Source organism: Pelophylax lessonae (genome assembly GCF_965119305.1).
Source record: "Pelophylax lessonae genome assembly, chromosome: 8".
Classification (NCBI taxonomy): Eukaryota; Metazoa; Chordata; class Amphibia; order Anura; family Ranidae; genus Pelophylax; species Pelophylax lessonae.
This window is the reverse complement of record NC_138775.1, coordinates 241,577,416-241,599,946: the sequence shown is the minus strand read 5'-3', so window position 1 is coordinate 241,599,946 and position 22,531 is coordinate 241,577,416. Positions and strand designations below refer to the sequence as shown.

Genomic DNA, 22,531 nt, shown 5'->3' with positions numbered 1-22,531 from the left:
CTAATCGAGTGGGGAAAACCCGACAGGCTGGTTTTACAATCAGTAGATTGACTTCTGTACAACCAGCCTGCCCATACATGGATGGAAATTCAGCTGGTCCCGGTTGAACTGGCTAAATTTCAATCCATCTATGACTGGCTTAAATCTTCTGCAACCTTTCCATCTAGCTGAGCCAAGACATACAATCAAGACTGGAATGTACATTTGTTTAATTACAGAAAGTGAAGGGGAGGGAGAGAGTTTTCAATAAGGCGGTGACTGCTCTGGGCTTCAACAAAATGGCAGCTCCCAGCAAGAAGAAACAGAAACAATGCTGGAAGCGAGTTACAGCCCACACATATTTTAGTAGCATTATTTTTTATGTGGAATGTATGTTCTTATGTTAAAAGGACATTATGTGTTATCAAATCGTTATGGGTAAAGTCCCACTTTAAATTACACAGGAGCTGTGATTCCTAAGGGGTTTAAACTTTATAAAACCAGTCCCGAGATTTACACAGCTGGTGAACTCACCTTTCTTTACTGGAGTTAAGAAATACAGGCTGATCATCACCTCCCTGCCCCCAAGTTGTAACTGGATGATGATTAAGCAGCAGCAGAATGATGAGGTCACCCTCTCCCCTACTGTCTTTATTCTTCTTTCAGTACATGTGCATTTAGCAAAGTCTGATTCCTCTCCCAGTCTGAGTGCACTGCACACGGGTTCATAGAACAGAATTATGCAAATATACTGGTTGCATTTAAAAGTAACTTTTTTTTCTGAACATTCAATTTTATAAAAAAATTAAAAAATCGGTCTGAAATCCAGTGTTAAATATATTTTTTCATAAAAACAGTTCCTGAATCTGTATTGTTATCAACCTCTACTAATCCTCTGTACGGTAACACTCAGACCTGAAAGGGTTATAATCATTTCTTTGTAGAATGATGTCAGTCAGAAAGTGAACAGGTTTACAGTAAGAGGAGCGGACAGAGACAACCTCAGCAGTGTGCTGCTCCCTCATCTTCAAATCACAAACTTAGGCAGGTCTTTGCCTAGACTGTATTATTTGACATCATTACTGTCTGCAGAGGTCCAAGAACCGCCTAAAGCCTGGAACACACTATTCTTTTCTTTTTCGTTCAACCCAGCGGGCCAAACGAAAATAAACTGAAGAGATCAGGGGGAACCACTGTATAGTTAGTAGTGGTTATTCTACGGTCTCCCCCACTGAGCTATATGATGTCCCCCTGCCAGAACTCACAGAGCGTTGATCTGGTTTTTTTCGGTCATGCCCATTCGGCTGGATCGGCTGCTGTACAACCCAATCAAACCCCCCCCCCCTCCCCCCAATGCCACCCCAATATTCGGCCCGTGTATACATCCCTTAAAGCAAGGTATACACAGATCAAAAGTCGCCTGGTTCAGCCGAATCCAGCAGACTTTCAGTCTATGTGTACTGCTGTCTGTTCAACAGAAGCCAATGGCTGAGAGCGCTGATCAGAAGCCGGTCGGCAGTCTTTTTTCATCATGCCCCTTCAACAGAAGCCAGCTGAATGGCTGGCTTCTGTCAGACCGACTGCCGTACACACCCCCCCCCCCCCGAATGTTGGCCAGTTTCTACTAAACCGGCTGATGCCACCCGATATTCGGCCCGTGTTTGCAGCCTTTAAAGAAGGGTATACACAGACCAAAAATCGTCTGGTTCAGACAGAACCAGCCAACTTTTAGTCTATGTGTACTGCTGTCTGTCTGTTCGACAGAAGCCTTCTGATAAGCAGTCCTGCTGGAAAAAAAAAAAAAAGCATTTGATCAGTTTGCTGCTCAAGGCTGCAGTGCTGATCTGTTTTTTTTTGGCTGGGGGGTTGGGGGTACTCATTGTTACAATACACATAGCTTGCGGAATTTGGGAACTATATAAAATGATTCTTCAGAATTTCCAATGGAGCTATGTGCCAGAAAGAGACATCAGAATCGTCGCTGTCGTCACTTTCCGTACCTGATGACGAATTTTCCCAGGAATCGCTATCACTCAGTTCTTCAAGTAACTCAGTTTTGCTGTCGCAGTTTTCCAGTTCATCTAAACGTGCTTTTGCGCAAAAAGAACGCTTTTTGGACGCCATGGGCGTTCTCAATTATCCAGGCAGAAAGAACTGGAAAAGCACAGGCAGGGAACTAGAAAAGCTACCAGGTGAAATCCTGTGGTGAAATGGCATGACACAGTGTAATCCATTAGGATCACAACTTTGTATCATGTCATTTGATTTCCATTTTTGAAATTGCCGCCGGTTCCACCCCCCTGTGTCGCAACGCTCTCAGGGAAGAGAACCGGAAGACAGGTGCCGGCATCGGCTGAGCACAGAGCGAGAGGACAGCGGGAGGATGACTGGAGGATGGCGGGGTATCGCACTGGAAGGGGAGTTTTAAAATATAAAACAACAGATTTCCATGCATAAACAATGTACCACTTTTAGCACAGAAATCCTGACATAATCAGACCGCTAGGGAGTTTAAGGAGCCAAGGGTGGTGCTGAGGAGTTTACTATGGAACTTTCACACTAAACGTGTTCTTTAAGGGTAAATATTAGCAGATACTCCATACTGCACACATCAAACTGGAATTTTTCAGACAATTCACTGAGCTAACACACCAGGATAGGGATATTTATTTTCAAAAGTTACAGATACATGGGTAAATAAAGATTATTTTTCTGGTGTTAAAGCTTTGTGATTTAAAGCAGAGCTTCAGTCTATTAAGTGAAAATTAAAAGTCAGAAACTACAAAAACTGTAGCTGCTGACTACAAATAAACAGCCACTCACCTGACCCAAGATCCTAGCAGTGTGCTCACCCCAGCGTTTTTCTCCCTGTGTGATCACTTGCCAGCATCTTTACTATGGGAACCTTGCAGTGACAGCTTGCGGCCTTCACAGCCAGGTGCCCACTGCGCATGCGCTAATGGCGCTGAACACCTGACTGGACCCGCTGTCTTTTGGGACTGGTCATGTGTCCCAGAAAACTTTGGGGGGGGGGGGGGGGGACGACTTCCACTTTCGATCGCCTAGGAGATCAGAGCGGAAGTAGGAGCGAGTACCTGTCAAAATCAGGTACCCCCCCCTCGCCAAAAGCTTTAATTCACAAACAGGAGCAGGAGAGGAGGCCTTAGTCCCGGTTCACATTTGTGCGATGCGGGAACGCTGCGAATATGCAGCGTGATCCCGCATCACATCAGCACCCCTGGCAGTTCACACTGCCATATGCGATTACGCAGGGGGTGTCAATTAAAAGTTAACGACACCCCCAGTTGCGACCGCATATCGCAGTGCGATCTGCAAGTTCGCACAGAATCGGATCGCACTAGTGTGAACCACTATGCGATCCGATTCTGCTGCGGATAAAAAAAAAAGGTCATGTGCGTGTTTAGTGCGGATGCGGTGCGAATTCAACCATACAAACTGTATGGCTGAAATTTGCACCGCACATGAGATCGCATGTAATTTAGGAGCAGTGCGCTCCGAATTACATGCAATCTCTGTGATAGCACTAAAGTGAACCGGGGCTTAAAGTCGAACTTTCTTTTGGGTCGAGCTCTACTTTAAGCCTACAATATCAGTTAAGGTGCTCTTATCCTGCAACCAGATTAATGATCCGCTTTTCATCTGCCTGCTTCCACACATATATCCTTGGCCTGACTGTAATAATTTGTAGCTCAGAAAATAAAGTATGATATGTTGCTGTTTTTTTTTTTCTTCCAGTAAATAGGGAAAGTAAAACTTACTAATTGCAGCTCTTCCTGACATTCCAGCAGTTGTTTCTCCAATGGCAGAAGTTGTTCCTTTCCCTGTGCCAGGTTCTCCTCCAGCTGCACAGTCTCCTCCTGCAGTCGGATCAGCTCCTCCTTAGCTTTGATGACTTCCTCCTCATAGTTAGAGATCTGCCTCTCTTGACCTGATACCTCGTTTTGTAAAGCCGAGACCTTGGCAAACAGAAGGGGGTCCAAGAATAAGGAGATGCTGACTAAACTTTGAGGCCTGGTTCACACTATTGCGGGTATCGCAGCAATACTCACATCTGCAAACACCTGCAGTGAAAACGTGCTGCTGTTTAAAAAAAACACGTGGCTGCCATTCATTCTTAATGGCACCCCTACGCATCCTAAACGCAGTGTGTTTGCAGGTGTGGGAAATGCAGGGAAATTGCATGGTGTAAAAGCACCCTGCAATTTCCTGGCTGCTGCGTTTCCAAAACGGTGCATGTACCTTTTTTCTGTGGAGATAAAAATGAAACTGAAATGAATGGGCTGCCATGCCCCACCCACAATAGTATGAACAGGCCTAAAACATGCATACAGTCTGTGACAGGGATCCAAGGGGTACAAAGATAACAGGACAAAAATCCAAAAAGCAGTAAAGGGGTACAGAGACTGGATTAAAAATTATTAGCAAGTGTTTGTAGACATCGCAAGGTTTCTCTTCTTGGCTCCTTCTAGCAATCTTATGTTAGGAACTTTTCTGGTTGGGCCAGGTTCACTTTAAGGCTGGGTTCACACATATCCGAATTGGATTCAGGTTTCCATGCATTCAATTCGCTTGACAAGCGAGTGTGACCGGCTCTCAATGGAGTTGGTTCACACAGGTCCGGGGTGGCCACTGGTCGTAATAAAAAAGGGTCCTGTGCGTTTTTGGCTCTGATTCAGGTGCAAATTCAGCCAAAAATTCGGACCTTATTGGCACCTGAACAAATGAACAGTGACGCACTGGCCCCCAAGCACGAACCTGTGGCAGCATATGTGTGAACCTGGCCTAAAGGAGTATCACTTCAATTTCTAATAATGTGTTCTGTTCACAAGTTGACAAAGTGCATAGCGCACAAAGTACATATAGTACTTTATCCAATCTTCCTATGTGCTGACTAAAGTTAGCTGTGAAGTCGGACAGGGTACCCCCCCCCCCCCTCTTCACGGGTCAACTACAACACAGCTAGCAAGGAGAGGACCGCTCTGACAGATTTCACTTTTCTCTGTCTTCAAGCACTTGCCTGGAATATGTTAGCTGACAGGACTCCCTCCCCTGCGTTTCTGAGATGCTTATCTTGGGCAAATGCTTGAAGACAAAGAAAAGTGCCATCTGTCAAAGCAGCCATCTCCTTGCTAGCTGAATTGTTGGACGGCCATGGAGGGTGTGCCCTGTCTAACCTTACCGCTAACTTTAGACAGCACTTAGGAAAATAGGACAAAGTACTCTGCGTAATTTGTCCACTGGGGAACAGAACACAATAATGAAAAATGAAAGTGAGATTTGTTTATCAAGTCTCTAATCGCGCTTTTCCACTGCATGGAAGCGAACTGTTCGGCTCGCTTTTGTGCTTTTCCACTGCTGGTACCGCATGGTACGGTGTATGAACGGTTCGGTACGGCAGCGCTTTTCCACTGCATGGAACCGAACGGTACGGCTCTCTAAAACAGTACCACCTCGATTGTGGTTCCAAGAGGTACCATACCCGGTACCATATCCCACAATCCTTTGCATGCAGTCTCTACTAGCCACTGATTGGTCAGAGAATAGTTGTTATCCCACCCACTTAACTTTAGTACTACTTTAGTGGAAAAGCAAACCATACCAAACCGTACCGAATCGTTCCAACACCGGACCATGCGGTACCAGCAGTGGAAAAGTAAACCGGGCTAGGCAGGGCCAAGCAGGGCCGAGTAGTGCCGAGCCGGTACTTGCAGTGGAAAAGTGCCATAAGTGAATCAACAAATGGCAGAAATAACCCACAATGAAAATGTAACTGTAGATTGTATCCAAAATAACTTTACCTGTCGTGCCTCCTCCTCACATTGCAGTCTCAGCTCCTGTAACTCTTTCTCCAGTTTAGCTTTCTGCTCATCCAGACCTGCCAGCACCTCCTCTACCTCCAGCCTCTGGGCTTGGAGCTTCTTCAAATTAGCACTCTCTTTCTCCACCTCATCTTGAAGATCCTAAAGAACACAACAAACCAGTTCATAAGAGACTAAGCGGGTAATAAAGAAGTTTATTATAGTGTTTCACTAAAGGCATTTTTTGTTTTGTGTTGGAGGGGTTAGACCTCTGGTCAGGTTTAATTGCTGCCTGTGTCCCTATTAGGGAGATGCACCCTCTCTATTTGTCTTGTTCACCATTATCTTTGAAGGTAAAAGAAAATCCCACATTTTGGGTTGACATGGAACAGGAATAAAGAGGAAATATTCCAATGGGGACACTGGTGACACCCCAGGATTCCCTAACTTTGGAGGGATTTCCTCTCACTTCCTGTTTTGGTTATTGGACAGGAAGTGAAGGGAAATCTCCACAATGGGACACATATGGCAAAAAAATTATAACCTTACTTCATCCAAAATGAAAAAAAAAAAAAAATGTTTTCTATTTGCCTCTGTTGCTTAGGTGTTCTCTTGTTGTTCTTCTTTAACATATCCACCAGGGTTATCACAGTTGAAAATATTTAAAGCATACCTACTCTAAAATGTTATCCTAAAGTTAAATTGAAGGATAAATGCACTTTTATTATCTTTAACTTTTATTTGCCCCTCTCCCCCAGCAACTGCCCAAGTCTTATATTAAAGCTGGGTATACATGTAGTTTTTTCATTCATGTAGGTGCAGGGATGTCATCTGCTGCGCTATTGTATTCTGACTCCCCTCCTCCCAACCAGGCGGCATACATTGATCAAATACTGATTTTCCAGCATAACCATTCAAAAGAAGCCGGTTGCTAGAACACCTTCTGTTAAGCAGAAAGGAGTACACACAGTTCTTTTTTGACCGATATAAATGGATATGTGCTGTAATGTACATATATTCCTGTCTAATCTGCTTCTGGGGATTCACTACACTTGCGCTATATTAATTTTTTCATTTTACTTGTTGAAAAGGAATGCTAGACCTTTTACCACTAATAATACTTCTCAACCAAGAAAAGCAGGCTCATTTGACAAAATCTGTAAAGCTTGCTATTGTTGTAAAGTGCCACAAAGAAATAAAACTGTTCTGATATTGTATTGAAGGGTTAGACATTCCTGGAAGCAAAAAACTGAAAAGGTCATTACCTTTGTTAAAAAAAAAAAAAACACACCCTGAAAAAACATCACCCAATTATGCTGTATTATATATATATATATATATATATATATATATATATATATACATATATATACACACACATATACATACACATACACAGTAGTGTGTCTATGGGAGTGTTTGACCTTTCTTCCAAATCGCATATGTGAGGTCAGGCACTGATGTTCGGGAGAGGGTCTGGCTCGCAGTCTCTGCTCTAATTCATCCCAAAGATGTTCTATCGGGGGTCAGGACTCTGTGCAGGCCAGTCAGATTCCTCCACCCCAAACTCAGTCATCCATGTCTTTATGGATCTTGCTTTGTGCAATGGTGCGCAGTCATGTTGGAACAAGAATGGGCCATCCCCAAACTGTTCCTACTAAGTTTGGAGCATGATAATGTCCAAAATGTCTTTGTATGCTGATGCCTTCAGAGTTCCCTTCACTGGAACTAATTTTTCTAGAGCTATTGTCTACATAAAGTAGTCAGTTGAGGCATGGTCTTTTTATAAGTGCTGTGGTTTCCAACCAAAAAAACACAAAGTAAGCTCAACTAACCCTCTAAGTAGGTGTGTGTTTGTGTGTTCCGCTGATTAAACTATTAAGCTAAACACATAAAATAAGCTGAAGTGGTATTAAATGCAAAACCCAAACTGTAATATTTGGCAGTTTACCAATCATTAACTGTGGTGGCTGCATTAGTTTTCTTTTTTCTGGCGTTTTTCCCTCTTTTTTCACCTGTGATCTAGCCAGTAACACACCTCCTGTATTAGAGTGCCCCTATACTCTGAATAAAGGAGAACAGGAGGCACCATTGGAGAGCAGCCTTTTCAGTCTGGGGGAGGGGAGTGTTGGATGTACTATTAGATTTAACAAATTGAAGCCAAACTCTTAACTGGTACATGTAAAGGAGAGCTTGTTCTGTTGAAAAACAACATATTTACTAGCCAGATCACCAGGTAGCCATCACATCTATGAAAAATTGGTAAACTGCGATATATTAGATGGTTGCCTTTCGGTTTAATATCACTTTAGAGCAGGCAGTGAAGGGACTGCTAAACCAAAATAAGAAAACCATACAGTGCTGCTTCTAAATTGCAACAATCCCAGTAAAGAAATTCACAATATAAAATCAATGAACACCATTAGATGAAGTGCAATTTGGAATGCAAAATCACAATAAATAAAATTGCAAATGCATAATATTTAAAGTCCATTTGTGTCTGTGCTGGTTTATTCTTCTGGTGTTTTACAAGGTGCCACTCCGTGCTCCCCTCCTGTAATCCCCACTCACCAGAGATATGCATCAAGTAGGCATATAGTGCTCTCAGGCACAACACACAAATAATGGGAATTCCCCTCCTTCTCCAAACATAAGGTGTTGGGTAAAATAGTATAGATAGCTACCAGGTAATTGGTTACCATAATCCCGTCATAAATTGAAAGAGAAACCCCCTTAGGTTTGTGGGACTTTAAGGGTAACAGTAAAGGCTCTCATAAGAGAAGTTTTAACGTGAAGTAATTATAAAATTATTTATTTTGTAAGGTTGTGGTTGTAACAGACAATCATCATAAACTGTACATGTTTAGGTCATAGAATTGAAAAAGCATGAATGATACAATACAGTTGTAGGTACATAGCAGAGTCCAACGCGTTTCAAACTGTTTGTTTTAGTACATAAATCTTCCTCAGGGAGTCTGCATATGTTCCTGAAATACATGGTCAAATGTAAGTTCCAAGAAACAGAATATATATAAACATTTTACAGTGAAAAGTTTTTTACATGTAAAAAGTATTATTAGCATCTGCGACCACATGTTGCCCTTAAAGAGGTCCTGGAAAGCCTCTTGCTAGTCCAGGATACTCCTAGAGAGGAAACCTACTCCCAAAGATTGAAAAGGAAAGAGGAAAAAGGGGGGAAGGGGGAAGAAGAGGAAAGGGGAGGGGACAGAAAGAAAGGGGAGGGAAAGGGGGGGAAAAAGGAAAAGAAAAAGAAAAGAAAAAGGGGAAGGATGAAAGGACCCCTTGTGTTAAAAAGACATACCTGCAAAACAGTAGAGCCCAAAAGAAGGTTCCCCTTCGGGGGGATTGAAACTCCCATGCGTTGAGAGCTAGAGTCAGGTATAAAGATTTATTTTGTATCTGAAACAGTGAGTATATTTACAGCTGTCAGAGATCCAGGGTTAATGTAAGTATGTATATAAACATTATTACAGAAAATATTCATGTAAAATTCACCTGTTATGATGATTTTCATGTAGACATATAAAGAGGGGAAAAAAGAGAAAACGAAACCAGGAAAAATAGGGAAAAAAGGAAAAAAGGCTAATTTTTCCCAGGAAAATATTATCTTCCGATGTATATATCTCTTGGATTTATTGAAGTGGGACCCTATCAGGGGAAAAGGAGATATATCTTTTCAGCTTTGGTAGATCAAGAAAATGTATATATTATATTAAGTAATGTGATTAAAATAGCTCTTACCTCACTAATTTATTGGAGGGTGTGGGGTATCCCATCAGTTTCCAGGGGTTTTGGGGAGACCTATATCTTCCCACTGGGAATATAAGTCCTTGCCTGAAAGGTATAGGACAGGGATAATATGCCTATATAGGTATACATTTTGCATATCTTATTATTGGTTAAAAGTAGGTATTCCACCTGAAACGATCATACCGTTCTGATTGAAGCCAGTCGTCACCGTATCCAATGAGGACAGCAACATATCATCCTATGAGATATAGGATGTGATCTAAAATTACTCGTCCTATGGATCCTGATAGTCACATAGAGAGAAAAATAAGATAAAACCCTCTTGTAATAAGTTGCCATCATAATTAAGAAAAGAGTTTTTAGTTATATAGGTCTCCTCCAGAGTACTCACTGTTATGTATAGATATCGGAGCGATAGGCGTTCGGTGTTGCATCGGAGAGATAGCTCTCCGTTCTGGCTCTCGGCGTCCCCTTAAGTACCCAAGTGTCCAGAGTCTCGTGGTGATTCCCGCGGGAGCTTTGTAAATAGTTACGTCATATCCGTCTTTTACCACCGGAAGTTCCCCGGACTGGCGGTGACATCACATCCGCCCAAATCAAAGGCTCCGACGTGTGTCATTTCCGCCTGAAATGCCCGGAGATTATTCCGCTGGACTGGCGGTGACGTCATATCCGCCCTTTTCTCTAATAGACTCCGCTAATATGTCCGCCTAAGTTGTAGCGGTAAAGTCATGCGGTAGATACATAGAGGGGGGATAATTTTAATTAAATTTAATTTTTAATTGAAAGTGAAATAGACTTATGAATGGGATAAATAATACCTATCTATATTGTATATAGAGACTGCTAGTGGACACTTGTTTTAAAGAAAGGGGAAATCTGTAGAAGATAACGCCCCAGGCACGGGTGATGCGTATATCCCCTGGAAAAGATTGACCAGGGGTTTCAGGATGAAACATATGGAGCATAGCAACCAAATGTTAACATCCCGGAAACGCTCGTTTCTCCAGATGTTTGAGGGGCCTATTGATGGTCCCCATAGGAGATGTCTCACCCGTGCCGGGCTCTCATTTGCAGGGGAGCCCCCCGAGGGGAAAGAAAAAAAGGATGATATAAATGCCATGTTGGTGTCAATTACATGGACAGGGATATACGTTGGCTGGTAGGCCTACACAATGGGAAGAAAAAAAGAGATAACAGAATCTAGGAAAGGGGGGGTTTTTCAAAAAGAGGGAAAGGAAAAACCTCTGGTGCACAGGAGAGGGGGGGCAGGAGGGGCAAAAATTCCCCAATCAGGGGATATTTGCACAGAGAAGACCCAGAACCGGTCTGTAGTTGTAAATCCACCCACCCAGAGTTGACCTATGACCAAAGGAAAAGATGTTAGTCGCAGAATGCATCACATATTTATTTTGGACAGTTTAAATGTATATCCAATTTAGGATATATTAGTATATTATAATGTTGATGATTTTGTGACCCACTTAGAGATCTGATATCTCATAAAGTTTGGTATCTTAGTACTATCACATAATCACGATGGGGGGAGGGGGGGGAAAAAGAGGGGGAGGGTTTTACAATGTAGTAATGGTCCTAGTTTGAATAAGGAAAAGGTATTTGAGATCTAAGTGAGAAATTTATCCACATTTATATGAAGTGTGGAGTATATTTCCCAAGGGAAAAGGGACATAGAGAGTGAAGACCCTCAGTCTGTTTTCCCCGAGGAAAATCCCTCTAGAAAAGGCCTATAACTTTCCGCCTCATTTAGGCCAGGGGGGGTGGTTGCCGCAAGCCTAGCAATCCAGCGCATTTCCCGCTGGAGTAGCTGCTTGTTCCAATCACCCCCCCTGGCCGGTATATGTACCCTTTCAAGGGCATAAAAAGTTACCTTGGGGGTCCTGTATTTGTGCGTAATTGCCATATGCCTACCGAGTGGTAGATAGAGGTCTCCAATATTGAGACTCTGCATATGCTTATTGATGCGTTTTCCTAGTTCTTGCTTGGTCTTCCCGACATAGAAGGCCTTACATTCGCAGCGCATCAAATACACGACCCCCTTAGTTTTACAATTTACAAAATGTCTGGGTTGAAAAATTTCACCATTGGGCAGTGTGGTTGTTTTGCATCTGACTATCACTTTGCATTGATCACATCTACCACAGGGGAATGTGCCTTTTTGTTGACATGGGTCCTCTCTATTGGGGCCTTTGTACTCACTTTGTACTAGAGTATCTTTTATAGAGGTGGCTCTTCTGTATGTGATGGCTGGGGCTGGTGTCACTATATGTTGGAGGATAGGATCCTCCCTGAGTATAGCCCAGTGTTTTTTTATAATTCCATAAATATTCTCATGTTCAGTTGAATAATTTAAAATTATTCTTGGTGGATTCCTGGAGGGTATTTCTTCCTGTTTCTGAGGTTTGAACAGTAAGTCCTGTCTTTTTAGGATTTGTACTTTGTTGTAATTTTTCCTGAGACATGATCTGGAATATCCCCTTTCTAAGAGTCTCTGTGTCAATTTATTTGCCTTTTCTTTGAAGTTTTTCTCAGAGGAACAATTTCTTTTAATTCTTAAATATTGTGAGTATGGAATAGATCTCTTAAGGGGTTGAGGATGAAAACTTTCTGCATGAAGCAGTGTATTGCCAGCTGTGGCTTTTCTGAATAAAGTGGTTGATAGTTGACCATCATCCTCTTTGATGATGGTAATATCAAGGAAGTCCACAGATTTAAAGTCATACTTCATAGTGAAAAATAAGTTCATATTATTCTCATTCAGTTTAGTAAGACACTCTTTAAGTAAATCCACCGGGCCATCCCATACCATGAAGATGTCGTCGATGTATCTCTGCCACAAAAGAAAGTGGCAAGAGTACATCGACAAGTCTTCATTGGTAATGATTTTATGCTCCCACTCCCCCAGGTACAGGTTCGCGTAGGATGGGGCACAGCAAGTCCCCATTGCTACTCCCTGTACCTGGAGGTAGTGGGAGCCTTGAAAAGAGAACACATTGTGTTCTAAGATAAATTTCAACAAATCCACAATAAATTTATTGTAGTTTGGTTCTTGTTGTCCCCTTTGTAGCAGAATATTTTTGATGGCCAAAAGGCCTTTGTCATGTGGTATAGAATTATAGAGGCATTCTGCATCTATGGTTACTAGAATAGCGTTCAACGGAATGGTAACATTTTCTATAATTTGAAGCATATGAATAGTGTCTTTAGTGTAGGATGTTAAGCCAATTACATGGGGTTTGAGGTGGGCGTCCACAACACGGCTGGCAGTTTCTGTTATACTACCGTTACCCGATATTATGGGGCGGCCGGGTGGATCTCTCAGGTTTTTATGGACTTTAGGTAAACAGTAGAATGTGGGAGTACGTGGATGTGATATCCTCATGTACTCCCACATCTCTGTAGTAATGGTGCCAGTAGTTCTGGCTTCATCAATGATAGCATAGTATTCTTTATTGAATTGTTGGACTATAGAGGCAGAAATTTTTTGATAACACGTTGTGTTGTTTAGAAGTTTATAACACATCTTCTCATAATCCACATTGTTCATTAGAACAATGTTCCCCCCCTTATCACTTGGTTTTAAGGTGATGTTATTATCTTTTTGGAGGGTTTTAAGGGCTTTACGTTGGTTTGGGAGGAGGTTATCTATAGTAGGGTTGACGTTTAGTTTGTTGATATCTTTTGAGACTTGTCTCACAAACAAAGCTATTGTGGGATTTTGATTTAATTGAGGAAATTTTGGAGATTTTTTCTTGAATTTTTTAGTTGGAGCTGGATCCTTTTTTTGTGTTTGTATGGATTCCTCATCAGAAGAACTGCTGAGGTTTTCCCAAATTTCTTGGTCATCGTAACCACTCTCCTGTAACAATATATTTAAGTCCCTGAGGGCTCGATATTCTGCCGCTTTTAATTTGGAGTCAGGTCTCTGCATTTTATCCGCTTGTTTGAAAAATTTGCTTTTGAAAAAAATATCCCTTGCAAAAAGATTAATGTCTTTAATGACACTAAATTTATCTGTTTTCTGACTTGGGCAGAAAGATAATCCTAAATTAAGTAAATCCTCCTCCTCCTGGGTTAAAATATGAGAAGAGAGGTTTATAATGGTTAATCGATTTTGTCGGTTATCTTTACTGCAAAGGAGTCCATGCTGGCTTGTGTTTTGACTGCCAGTCGCGTGTGAGGCTTCCCTAAAAAAATCCCCTTATTTACCGTGCCTTGAGTTTTATTGCCTGTCGTCCCTTCAAGTTGTGATCCGCTAGGATCTTGATTCTCGTTAGGGCCACTCATATTTTCACTAGTTGTAGCGTCGTTATTTCTAGATTGTGATGCTTGTCCTCGTGGTGTGTTCTTCTGATGAGGAATCCATACAAACACAAAAAAAGGATCCAGCTCCAACTAAAAAATTCAAGAAAAAATCTCCAAAATTTCCTCAATTAAATCAAAATCCCACAATAGCTTTGTTTGTGAGACAAGTCTCAAAAGATATCAACAAACTAAACGTCAACCCTACTATAGATAACCTCCTCCCAAACCAACGTAAAGCCCTTAAAACCCTCCAAAAAGATAATAACATCACCTTAAAACCAAGTGATAAGGGGGGGAACATTGTTCTAATGAACAATGTGGATTATGAGAAGATGTGTTATAAACTTCTAAACAACACAACGTGTTATCAAAAAATTTCTGCCTCTATAGTCCAACAATTCAATAAAGAATACTATGCTATCATTGATGAAGCCAGAACTACTGGCACCATTACTACAGAGATGTGGGAGTACATGAGGATATCACATCCACGTACTCCCACATTCTACTGTTTACCTAAAGTCCATAAAAACCTGAGAGATCCACCCGGCCGCCCCATAATATCGGGTAACGGTAGTATAACAGAAACTGCCAGCCGTGTTGTGGACGCCCACCTCAAACCCCATGTAATTGGCTTAACATCCTACACTAAAGACACTATTCATATGCTTCAAATTATAGAAAATGTTACCATTCCGTTGAACGCTATTCTAGTAACCATAGATGCAGAATGCCTCTATAATTCTATACCACATGACAAAGGCCTTTTGGCCATCAAAAATATTCTGCTACAAAGGGGACAACAAGAACCAAACTACAATAAATTTATTGTGGATTTGTTGAAATTTATCTTAGAACACAATGTGTTCTCTTTTCAAGGCTCCCACTACCTCCAGGTACAGGGAGTAGCAATGGGGACTTGCTGTGCCCCATCCTACGCGAACCTGTACCTGGGGGAGTGGGAGCATAAAATCATTACCAATGAAGACTTGTCGATGTACTCTTGCCACTTTCTTTTGTGGCAGAGATACATCGACGACATCTTCATGGTATGGGATGGCCCGGTGGATTTACTTAAAGAGTGTCTTACTAAACTGAATGAGAATAATATGAACTTATTTTTCACTATGAAGTATGACTTTAAATCTGTGGACTTCCTTGATATTACCATCATCAAAGAGGATGATGGTCAACTATCAACCACTTTATTCAGAAAAGCCACAGCTGGCAATACACTGCTTCATGCAGAAAGTTTTCATCCTCAACCCCTTAAGAGATCTATTCCATACTCACAATATTTAAGAATTAAAAGAAATTGTTCCTCTGAGAAAAACTTCAAAGAAAAGGCAAATAAATTGACACAGAGACTCTTAGAAAGGGGATATTCCAGATCATGTCTCAGGAAAAATTACAACAAAGTACAAATCCTAAAAAGACAGGACTTACTGTTCAAACCTCAGAAACAGGAAGAAATACCCTCCAGGAATCCACCAAGAATAATTTTAAATTATTCAACTGAACATGAGAATATTTATGGAATTATAAAAAAACACTGGGCTATACTCAGGGAGGATCCTATCCTCCAACATATAGTGACACCAGCCCCAGCCATCACATACAGAAGAGCCACCTCTATAAAAGATACTCTAGTACAAAGTGAGTACAAAGGCCCCAATAGAGAGGACCCATGTCAACAAAAAGGCACATTCCCCTGTGGTAGATGTGATCAATGCAAAGTGATAGTCAGATGCAAAACAACCACACTGCCCAATGGTGAAATTTTTCAACCCAGACATTTTGTAAATTGTAAAACTAAGGGGGTCGTGTATTTGATGCGCTGCGAATGTAAGGCCTTCTATGTCGGGAAGACCAAGCAAGAACTAGGAAAACGCATCAATAAGCATATGCAGAGTCTCAATATTGGAGACCTCTATCTACCACTCGGTAGGCATATGGCAATTACGCACAAATACAGGACCCCCAAGGTAACTTTTTATGCCCTTGAAAGGGTACATATACCGGCCAGGGGGGGTGATTGGAACAAGCAGCTACTCCAGCGGGAAATGCGCTGGATTGCTAGGCTTGCGGCAACCACCCCCCCTGGCCTAAATGAGGCGGAAAGTTATAGGCCTTTTCTAGAGGGATTTTCCTCGGGGAAAACAGACTGAGGGTCTTCACTCTCTATGTCCCTTTTCCCTTGGGAAATATACTCCACACTTCATATAAATGTGGATAAATTTCTCACTTAGATCTCAAATACCTTTTCCTTATTCAAACTAGGACCATTACTACATTGTAAAACCCTCCCCCTCTTTTTCCCCCCCCTCCCCCCATCGTGATTATGTGATAGTACTAAGATACCAAACTTTATGAGATATCAGATCTCTAAGTGGGTCACAAAATCATCAACATTATAATATACTAATATATCCTAAATTGGATATACATTTAAACTGTCCAAAATAAATATGTGATGCATTCTGCGACTAACATCTTTTCCTTTGGTCATAGGTCAACTCTGGGTGGGTGGATTTACAACTACAGACCGGTTCTGGGTCTTCTCTGTGCAAATATCCCCTGATTGGGGAATTTTTGCCCCTCCTGCCCCCCCTCTCCTGTGCACCAGAGGTTTTTCCTTTCCCTCTTTTTGAAAAACCCCCCCTTTCCTAGATTCTGTTATCTCTTTTTTTCTTCCCATTGTGTAGGCCTACCAGCCAACGTATATCCCTGTCCATGTAATTGACACCAACATGGCATTTATATCATCCTTTTTTTCTTTCCCCTCGGGGGGCTCCCCTGCAAATGAGAGCCCGGCACGGGTGAGACATCTCCTATGGGGACCATCAATAGGCCCCTCAAACATCTGGAGAAACGAGCGTTTCCGGGATGTTAACATTTGGTTGCTATGCTCCATATGTTTCATCCTGAAACCCCTGGTCAATCTTTTCCAGGGGATATACGCATCACCCGTGCCTGGGGCGTTATCTTCTACAGATTTCCCCTTTCTTTAAAACAAGTGTCCACTAGCAGTCTCTATATACAATATAGATAGGTATTATTTATCCCATTCATAAGTCTATTTCACTTTCAATTAAAAATTAAATTTAATTAAAATTATCCCCCCTCTATGTATCTACCGCATGACTTTACCGCTACAACTTAGGCGGACATATTAGCGGAGTCTATTAGAGAAAAGGGCGGATATGACGTCACCGCCAGTCCAGCGGAATAATCTCCGGGCATTTCAGGCGGAAATGACACACGTCGGAGCCTTTGATTTGGGCGGATGTGATGTCACCGCCAGTCCGGGGAACTTCCGGTGGTAAAAGACGGATATGACGTAACTATTTACAAAGCTCCCGCGGGAATCACCACGAGACTCTGGACACTTGGGTACTTAAGGGGACGCCGAGAGCCAGAACGGAGAGCTATCTCTCCGATGCAACACCGAACGCCTATCGCTCCGATATCTATACATAACAGTGAGTACTCTGGAGGAGACCTATATAACTAAAAACTCTTTTCTTAATTATGATGGCAACTTATTACAAGAGGGTTTTATCTTATTTTTCTCTCTATGTGACTATCAGGATCCATAGGACGAGTAATTTTAGATCACATCCTATATCTCATAGGATGATATGTTGCTGTCCTCATTGGATACGGTGACGACTGGCTTCAATCAGAACGGTATGATCGTTTCAGGTGGAATACCTACTTTTAACCAATAATAAGATATGCAAAATGTATACCTATATAGGCATATTATCCCTGTCCTATACCTTTCAGGCAAGGACTTATATTCCCAGTGGGAAGATATAGGTCTCCCCAAAACCCCTGGAAACTGATGGGATACCCCACACCCTCCAATAAATTAGTGAGGTAAGAGCTATTTTAATCACATTACTTAATATAATATATACATTTTCTTGATCTACCAAAGCTGAAAAGATATATCTCCTTTTCCCCTGATAGGGTCCCACTTCAATAAATCCAAGAGATATATACATCGGAAGATAATATTTTCCTGGGAAAAATTAGCCTTTTTTCCTTTTTTCCCTATTTTTCCTGGTTTCGTTTTCTCTTTTTTCCCCTCTTTATATGTCTACATGAAAATCATCATAACAGGTGAATTTTACATGAATATTTTCTGTAATAATGTTTATATACATACTTACATTAACCCTGGATCTCTGACAGCTGTAAATATACTCACTGTTTCAGATACAAAATAAATCTTTATACCTGACTCTAGCTCTCAACGCATGGGAGTTTCAATCCCCCCGAAGGGGAACCTTCTTTTGGGCTCTACTGTTTTGCAGGTATGTCTTTTTAACACAAGGGGTCCTTTCATCCTTCCCCTTTTTCTTTTCTTTTTCTTTTCCTTTTTCCCCCCCTTTCCCTCCCCTTTCTTTCTGTCCCCTCCCCTTTCCTCTTCTTCCCCCTTCCCCCCTTTTTCCTCTTTCCTTTTCAATCTTTGGGAGTAGGTTTCCTCTCTAGGAGTATCCTGGACTAGCAAGAGGCTTTCCAGGACCTCTTTAAGGGCAACATGTGGTCGCAGATGCTAATAATACTTTTTACATGTAAAAAACTTTTCACTGTAAAATGTTTATATATATTCTGTTTCTTGGAACTTACATTTGACCATGTATTTCAGGAACATATGCAGACTCCCTGAGGAAGATTTATGTACTAAAACAAACAGTTTGAAACGCGTTGGACTCTGCTATGTACCTACAACTGTATTGTATCATTCATGCTTTTTCAATTCTATGACCTAAACATGTACAGTTTATGATGATTGTCTGTTACAACCACAACCTTACAAAATAAATAATTTTATAATTACTTCACGTTAAAACTTCTCTTATGAGAGCCTTTACTGTTACCCTTAAAGTCCCACAAACCTAAGGGGGTTTCTCTTTCAACATAAGGTGTTGGTACTTCTGAAGAGCCCAGTAGGAGGGGCGAAACGCGTCAAGCGGGGACGGCAGGCTATTACGTCTGGTGGTTGGAACGCACGCTGAGAGGCGAACCTCACTAACATCTTAATGCTTGAATTTATGCACTAAATTGTAGGTGTATCAATCTGCCTTTAATATTTTCTTTTTCTTATTTACATTTGCTGGATGAGAGCCTCAGGATTGGAGGGATTTTGGAGAATCTGTACCAACTTCAGGAACTCCACAATCAACACCTTATGTTTGGAGAAGGAGGGGAATTCTAATTATTTATGCATTCCAGATTGCACTATGGTGTTTATTGATTTTTATATTATGATTTTTTTTTTACTGGGATTGTTGCAATTTAGAAGCAGCGCTGTATGATTTTCTTATTTTGGTTTAGCATCTTGAGGTTTAGTGCCTTTCACTATAGCAGCAGCTTCATTTCACATCACTGAGCGCTTATAATTGTAACTATAGAACGGGTATTCCATAACCAATTACCAGTGATATGAATGGACCTATGTAATTAGACCTAGATTTGTATAACAAAAATAAAAAAATATTTAAAAAAAGGCAAAAAATAGGGCAGTAAAACTTTAGAATGAATGACTGAAAGCCCATTATTTCATTAAAGGCAAGATCCAGCCAAAGCATTTTTTAGCTTTGGATCGAGTGGAGGTGGTTTCAAATTTTTGCCTGGTTTTTAGATCTCTCCCAACATGTCACTTGGTGAGATGTCACTTGATGAAATGTCACTTAATAGAGATGTCACTTGGTGAGATTACACCTAGCTGGTTTCTTGTCCTAGTGTCTGAAAATAATGTAAAATGTCTTCAATAGACAAGATTTATAGTACAGTTCAGAAGGTTATAACCTCCATCAGCCTATATTGCTACTCCATTGGCAACCATTCCCCTCATTTCCTGTAGCAGTCTAACAGAAACAGGAAGTAAGGAAAATCTGTTCCAACAGCGCCACAGACCGCAATAAAAAAAAAAAAAAACGAATTTCTAACACCTGCCTGCTTTAGCCAAACCTAAGTCTGCCTGGAGCTGTTGTCATATGTAGGAATTCAGGGAAAAGCACTGGAAAATGAACAACCCATTCTATGTACAATATAAAGGGAATTGAGCAGTCAAAAACATATGACATCACAGGGTTGCTTAATAAAAATGCCTTGGGGGAACACATAGGTGAGATTCAGCCTTGTGCTCATTGCTCCAGGTCATCCTGACCTTATATAAATGAATAAAATAAAAAATAAACTGGCCAGAAGTTTCTAAATGCTACAATTCAGCATTTTATTCTTATTAATAATGTAGTTCCTTTTCAAATTAGTCTTATGTCATTTATAAATTGAATATATAATAAATTATCTGATGAAAGGAAATTATATTCTTGCAGAAAATACTTTATATAATAATCTGATAAAAAAAGGAAATTGTTTTCCTTTTTAAAAATATAAAAAGGACTATATTGCATTAAGTTAGCACACAATGCTCTTGCAGAAGGGAAATTGTGATGGCAGATTTTCAACAAACCATGAGCACTCTTCTGGGTCATGATCCCAGTGCTGGTGAAGAGTGCCTGTCAATTAAAGTGGTTGCAAACCTCAGACGTGAAATCTGAATAAAGCACATACACTGTATTACCAAAAGTATTGGGGCACCTGCCTTTTCACACACGTATGAACTTTAATGGCCTCCCAGTCTTAGTCTGTAGGGTTCAATATTGAGTTAACCCACCCTTTGCAGCTATAACAGCTTCAACTCCTTTGGGAAGCCTGTCCACAAGGTTTAGGAGTGTGTCTATGGGAATGTTTGACCATTCTTCCAGAAGCACATTTGTGAGATCAGGCACTGATGTTGGAGAGAAGGCCTGGCTCGCAATCTCCACTCTAATTCATCCCAAAGGTGTTCTATCGGGTTGAGGTCAGGACTCTGTGCAGGCCAGTCAAGTTTCTCGACCCCAAGATCGCTCATCCATGTCTTTATGGACCTTGTTTGTGCACTGGTGCACAGTCATGTTGGAACAGGAAGGGGCCATCCCCAAACTGTTCCCACAAAGTTGGGAGCATGAAATTGTCCAAAATGTCTTGGTATGCTGATGCCCTAAGAGTTCCCTTCACTGGAACTAAGGGGCCAATCCCAACTTCTGAAGAACAAACTCACACCATAACCCCCCCCCCCCTTCCACCCAATATTTGGACCAGTGCACAAAGCAAGGTCCATAAAGACATGGATGGGCGAGTTTGGGGTGGAGGAACTTGACTGGCCTGCACAGAGTCCTGACCTCAAGCCAAACAAACATGTTTGGGATGAATTAGACCTTGTAGAAAACCATCCCAGAAGAGTTGAAGCTGTTAAAGCTGCAAAGGGTGGGCCAACTCAATACTGAAGCATATGGACTAAGACGCCAATAAAGTTCATGTGTGTGTGAAGGCAAGTGTCCCAATACTTTTGACAATAGAATGTCTTTCTATAGTGCTTACTTGTCTTTCTCCAAAGCACTTAGCATTCATTCCTAAAATTGGAGTGCGCAAACTCTGGTGTAGCTGTGCATGGTAGCCAATCGGCTTCCAACTTCAGCTTGTTCAATTAACCACTTCCGGGCCGCCTGCCGCGTGTATATATATATATATATATATATATATACACATACATACATACACACTGTGGCAGGGCGGCCTGGCTGCGCAAAATCATGTATATGTATGTGATTTTGTGCAGGAGATGTTGGGTGCGCACATGCGCCGCCGGAGCGAAGCTCCTGCTGTGACTGGACACAGCAGGAGCCAATCAGCGGGTGTGGCTGCTGCGAACGGTGGTCTGACTATGTAAACAAGGCAGACTGCTGTTCTGTCAGGGAGGAAAAGAGAGATCTTGTGTTTCAGCTAAGCACTCCCTAGGAGCACACTTAACCCCTTGATTGTTCCTGGTGTTAACCCCTTTCCTGCCAGTATCCTTAATACAGTAAATGTGCATTTTTTTTTTAGCACTAATCATTGAATTGGTGTCACTGGTCCCCAAAAAGTGTCACTTAAGTGCCAGATTAAAAAAATCAGACAAAAAAAAATAAAAAATCGCTGATCGCCATTACTAGTGAATATAATAGAAGAAATAAAAAGTCCATAAACGTATCCCATAGTTTTTAAATGCTATAACTTTTGTGCAAACTAATCAATTTACACTTATCAGGATTTTTTTTTTTTATCAAAAATATGTAGCAGAATACATATTGGCCTAATTGATGAAAACATTTATTTTTTTTATTTTTTTTATTGGGTATGTTTTCAAGCAGAAAAGAAAAATATTGTTTTTTTCTTTTCCCCCCAAAATTGTGGCTTTTTTGTTTATAGTACAAAAAAAAAACCCTGCAGAGGTGATTAAATGCTACCAAAAGAAAGCTCTGTTTGAGGGGGGGGGGCATCAAATTTATTTGGGTAAAGCATTGCACAACCGCCTAATTGCCAGTTAAATCAACGCAGTGCCGTATTGCAAAAAATAGCCTGGTCATTAAGGGGGAAAATTATTCCGGAGCTGAAGTCGTTAACCTTTGACAAAAAAAAAAAAATGGAAGTGGATTGGTTTTTGTGCAGAGCTGCACCAGAATTTGCACTTTGCAGTTTTAGTAAAACAATCCCATTGTGTCCCTGCAGTCTAGTTCCTCTGTTAACTGTGCGAGTCACTTCTG

General features: G+C 41.2%; 1 protein-coding gene across 1 annotated transcript in view; it reads right to left on the bottom strand.

Annotated features, from left to right (window-relative positions):
* EPS15 (epidermal growth factor receptor pathway substrate 15) overlaps positions 1-22,531 on the bottom strand; it is a 207,165-nt gene that overhangs the window by 44,931 nt on the left and 139,703 nt on the right. The window contains exons 15-16 of the mRNA XM_082265510.1: positions 5,799-5,960; positions 3,759-3,956 (exon numbers count right to left, since the gene is read on the bottom strand). Of these exons, the coding sequence (XP_082121636.1) occupies positions 3,759-3,956; positions 5,799-5,960 (360 nt within the window). The remainder of the gene's footprint in view (positions 1-3,758; positions 3,957-5,798; positions 5,961-22,531) is intronic.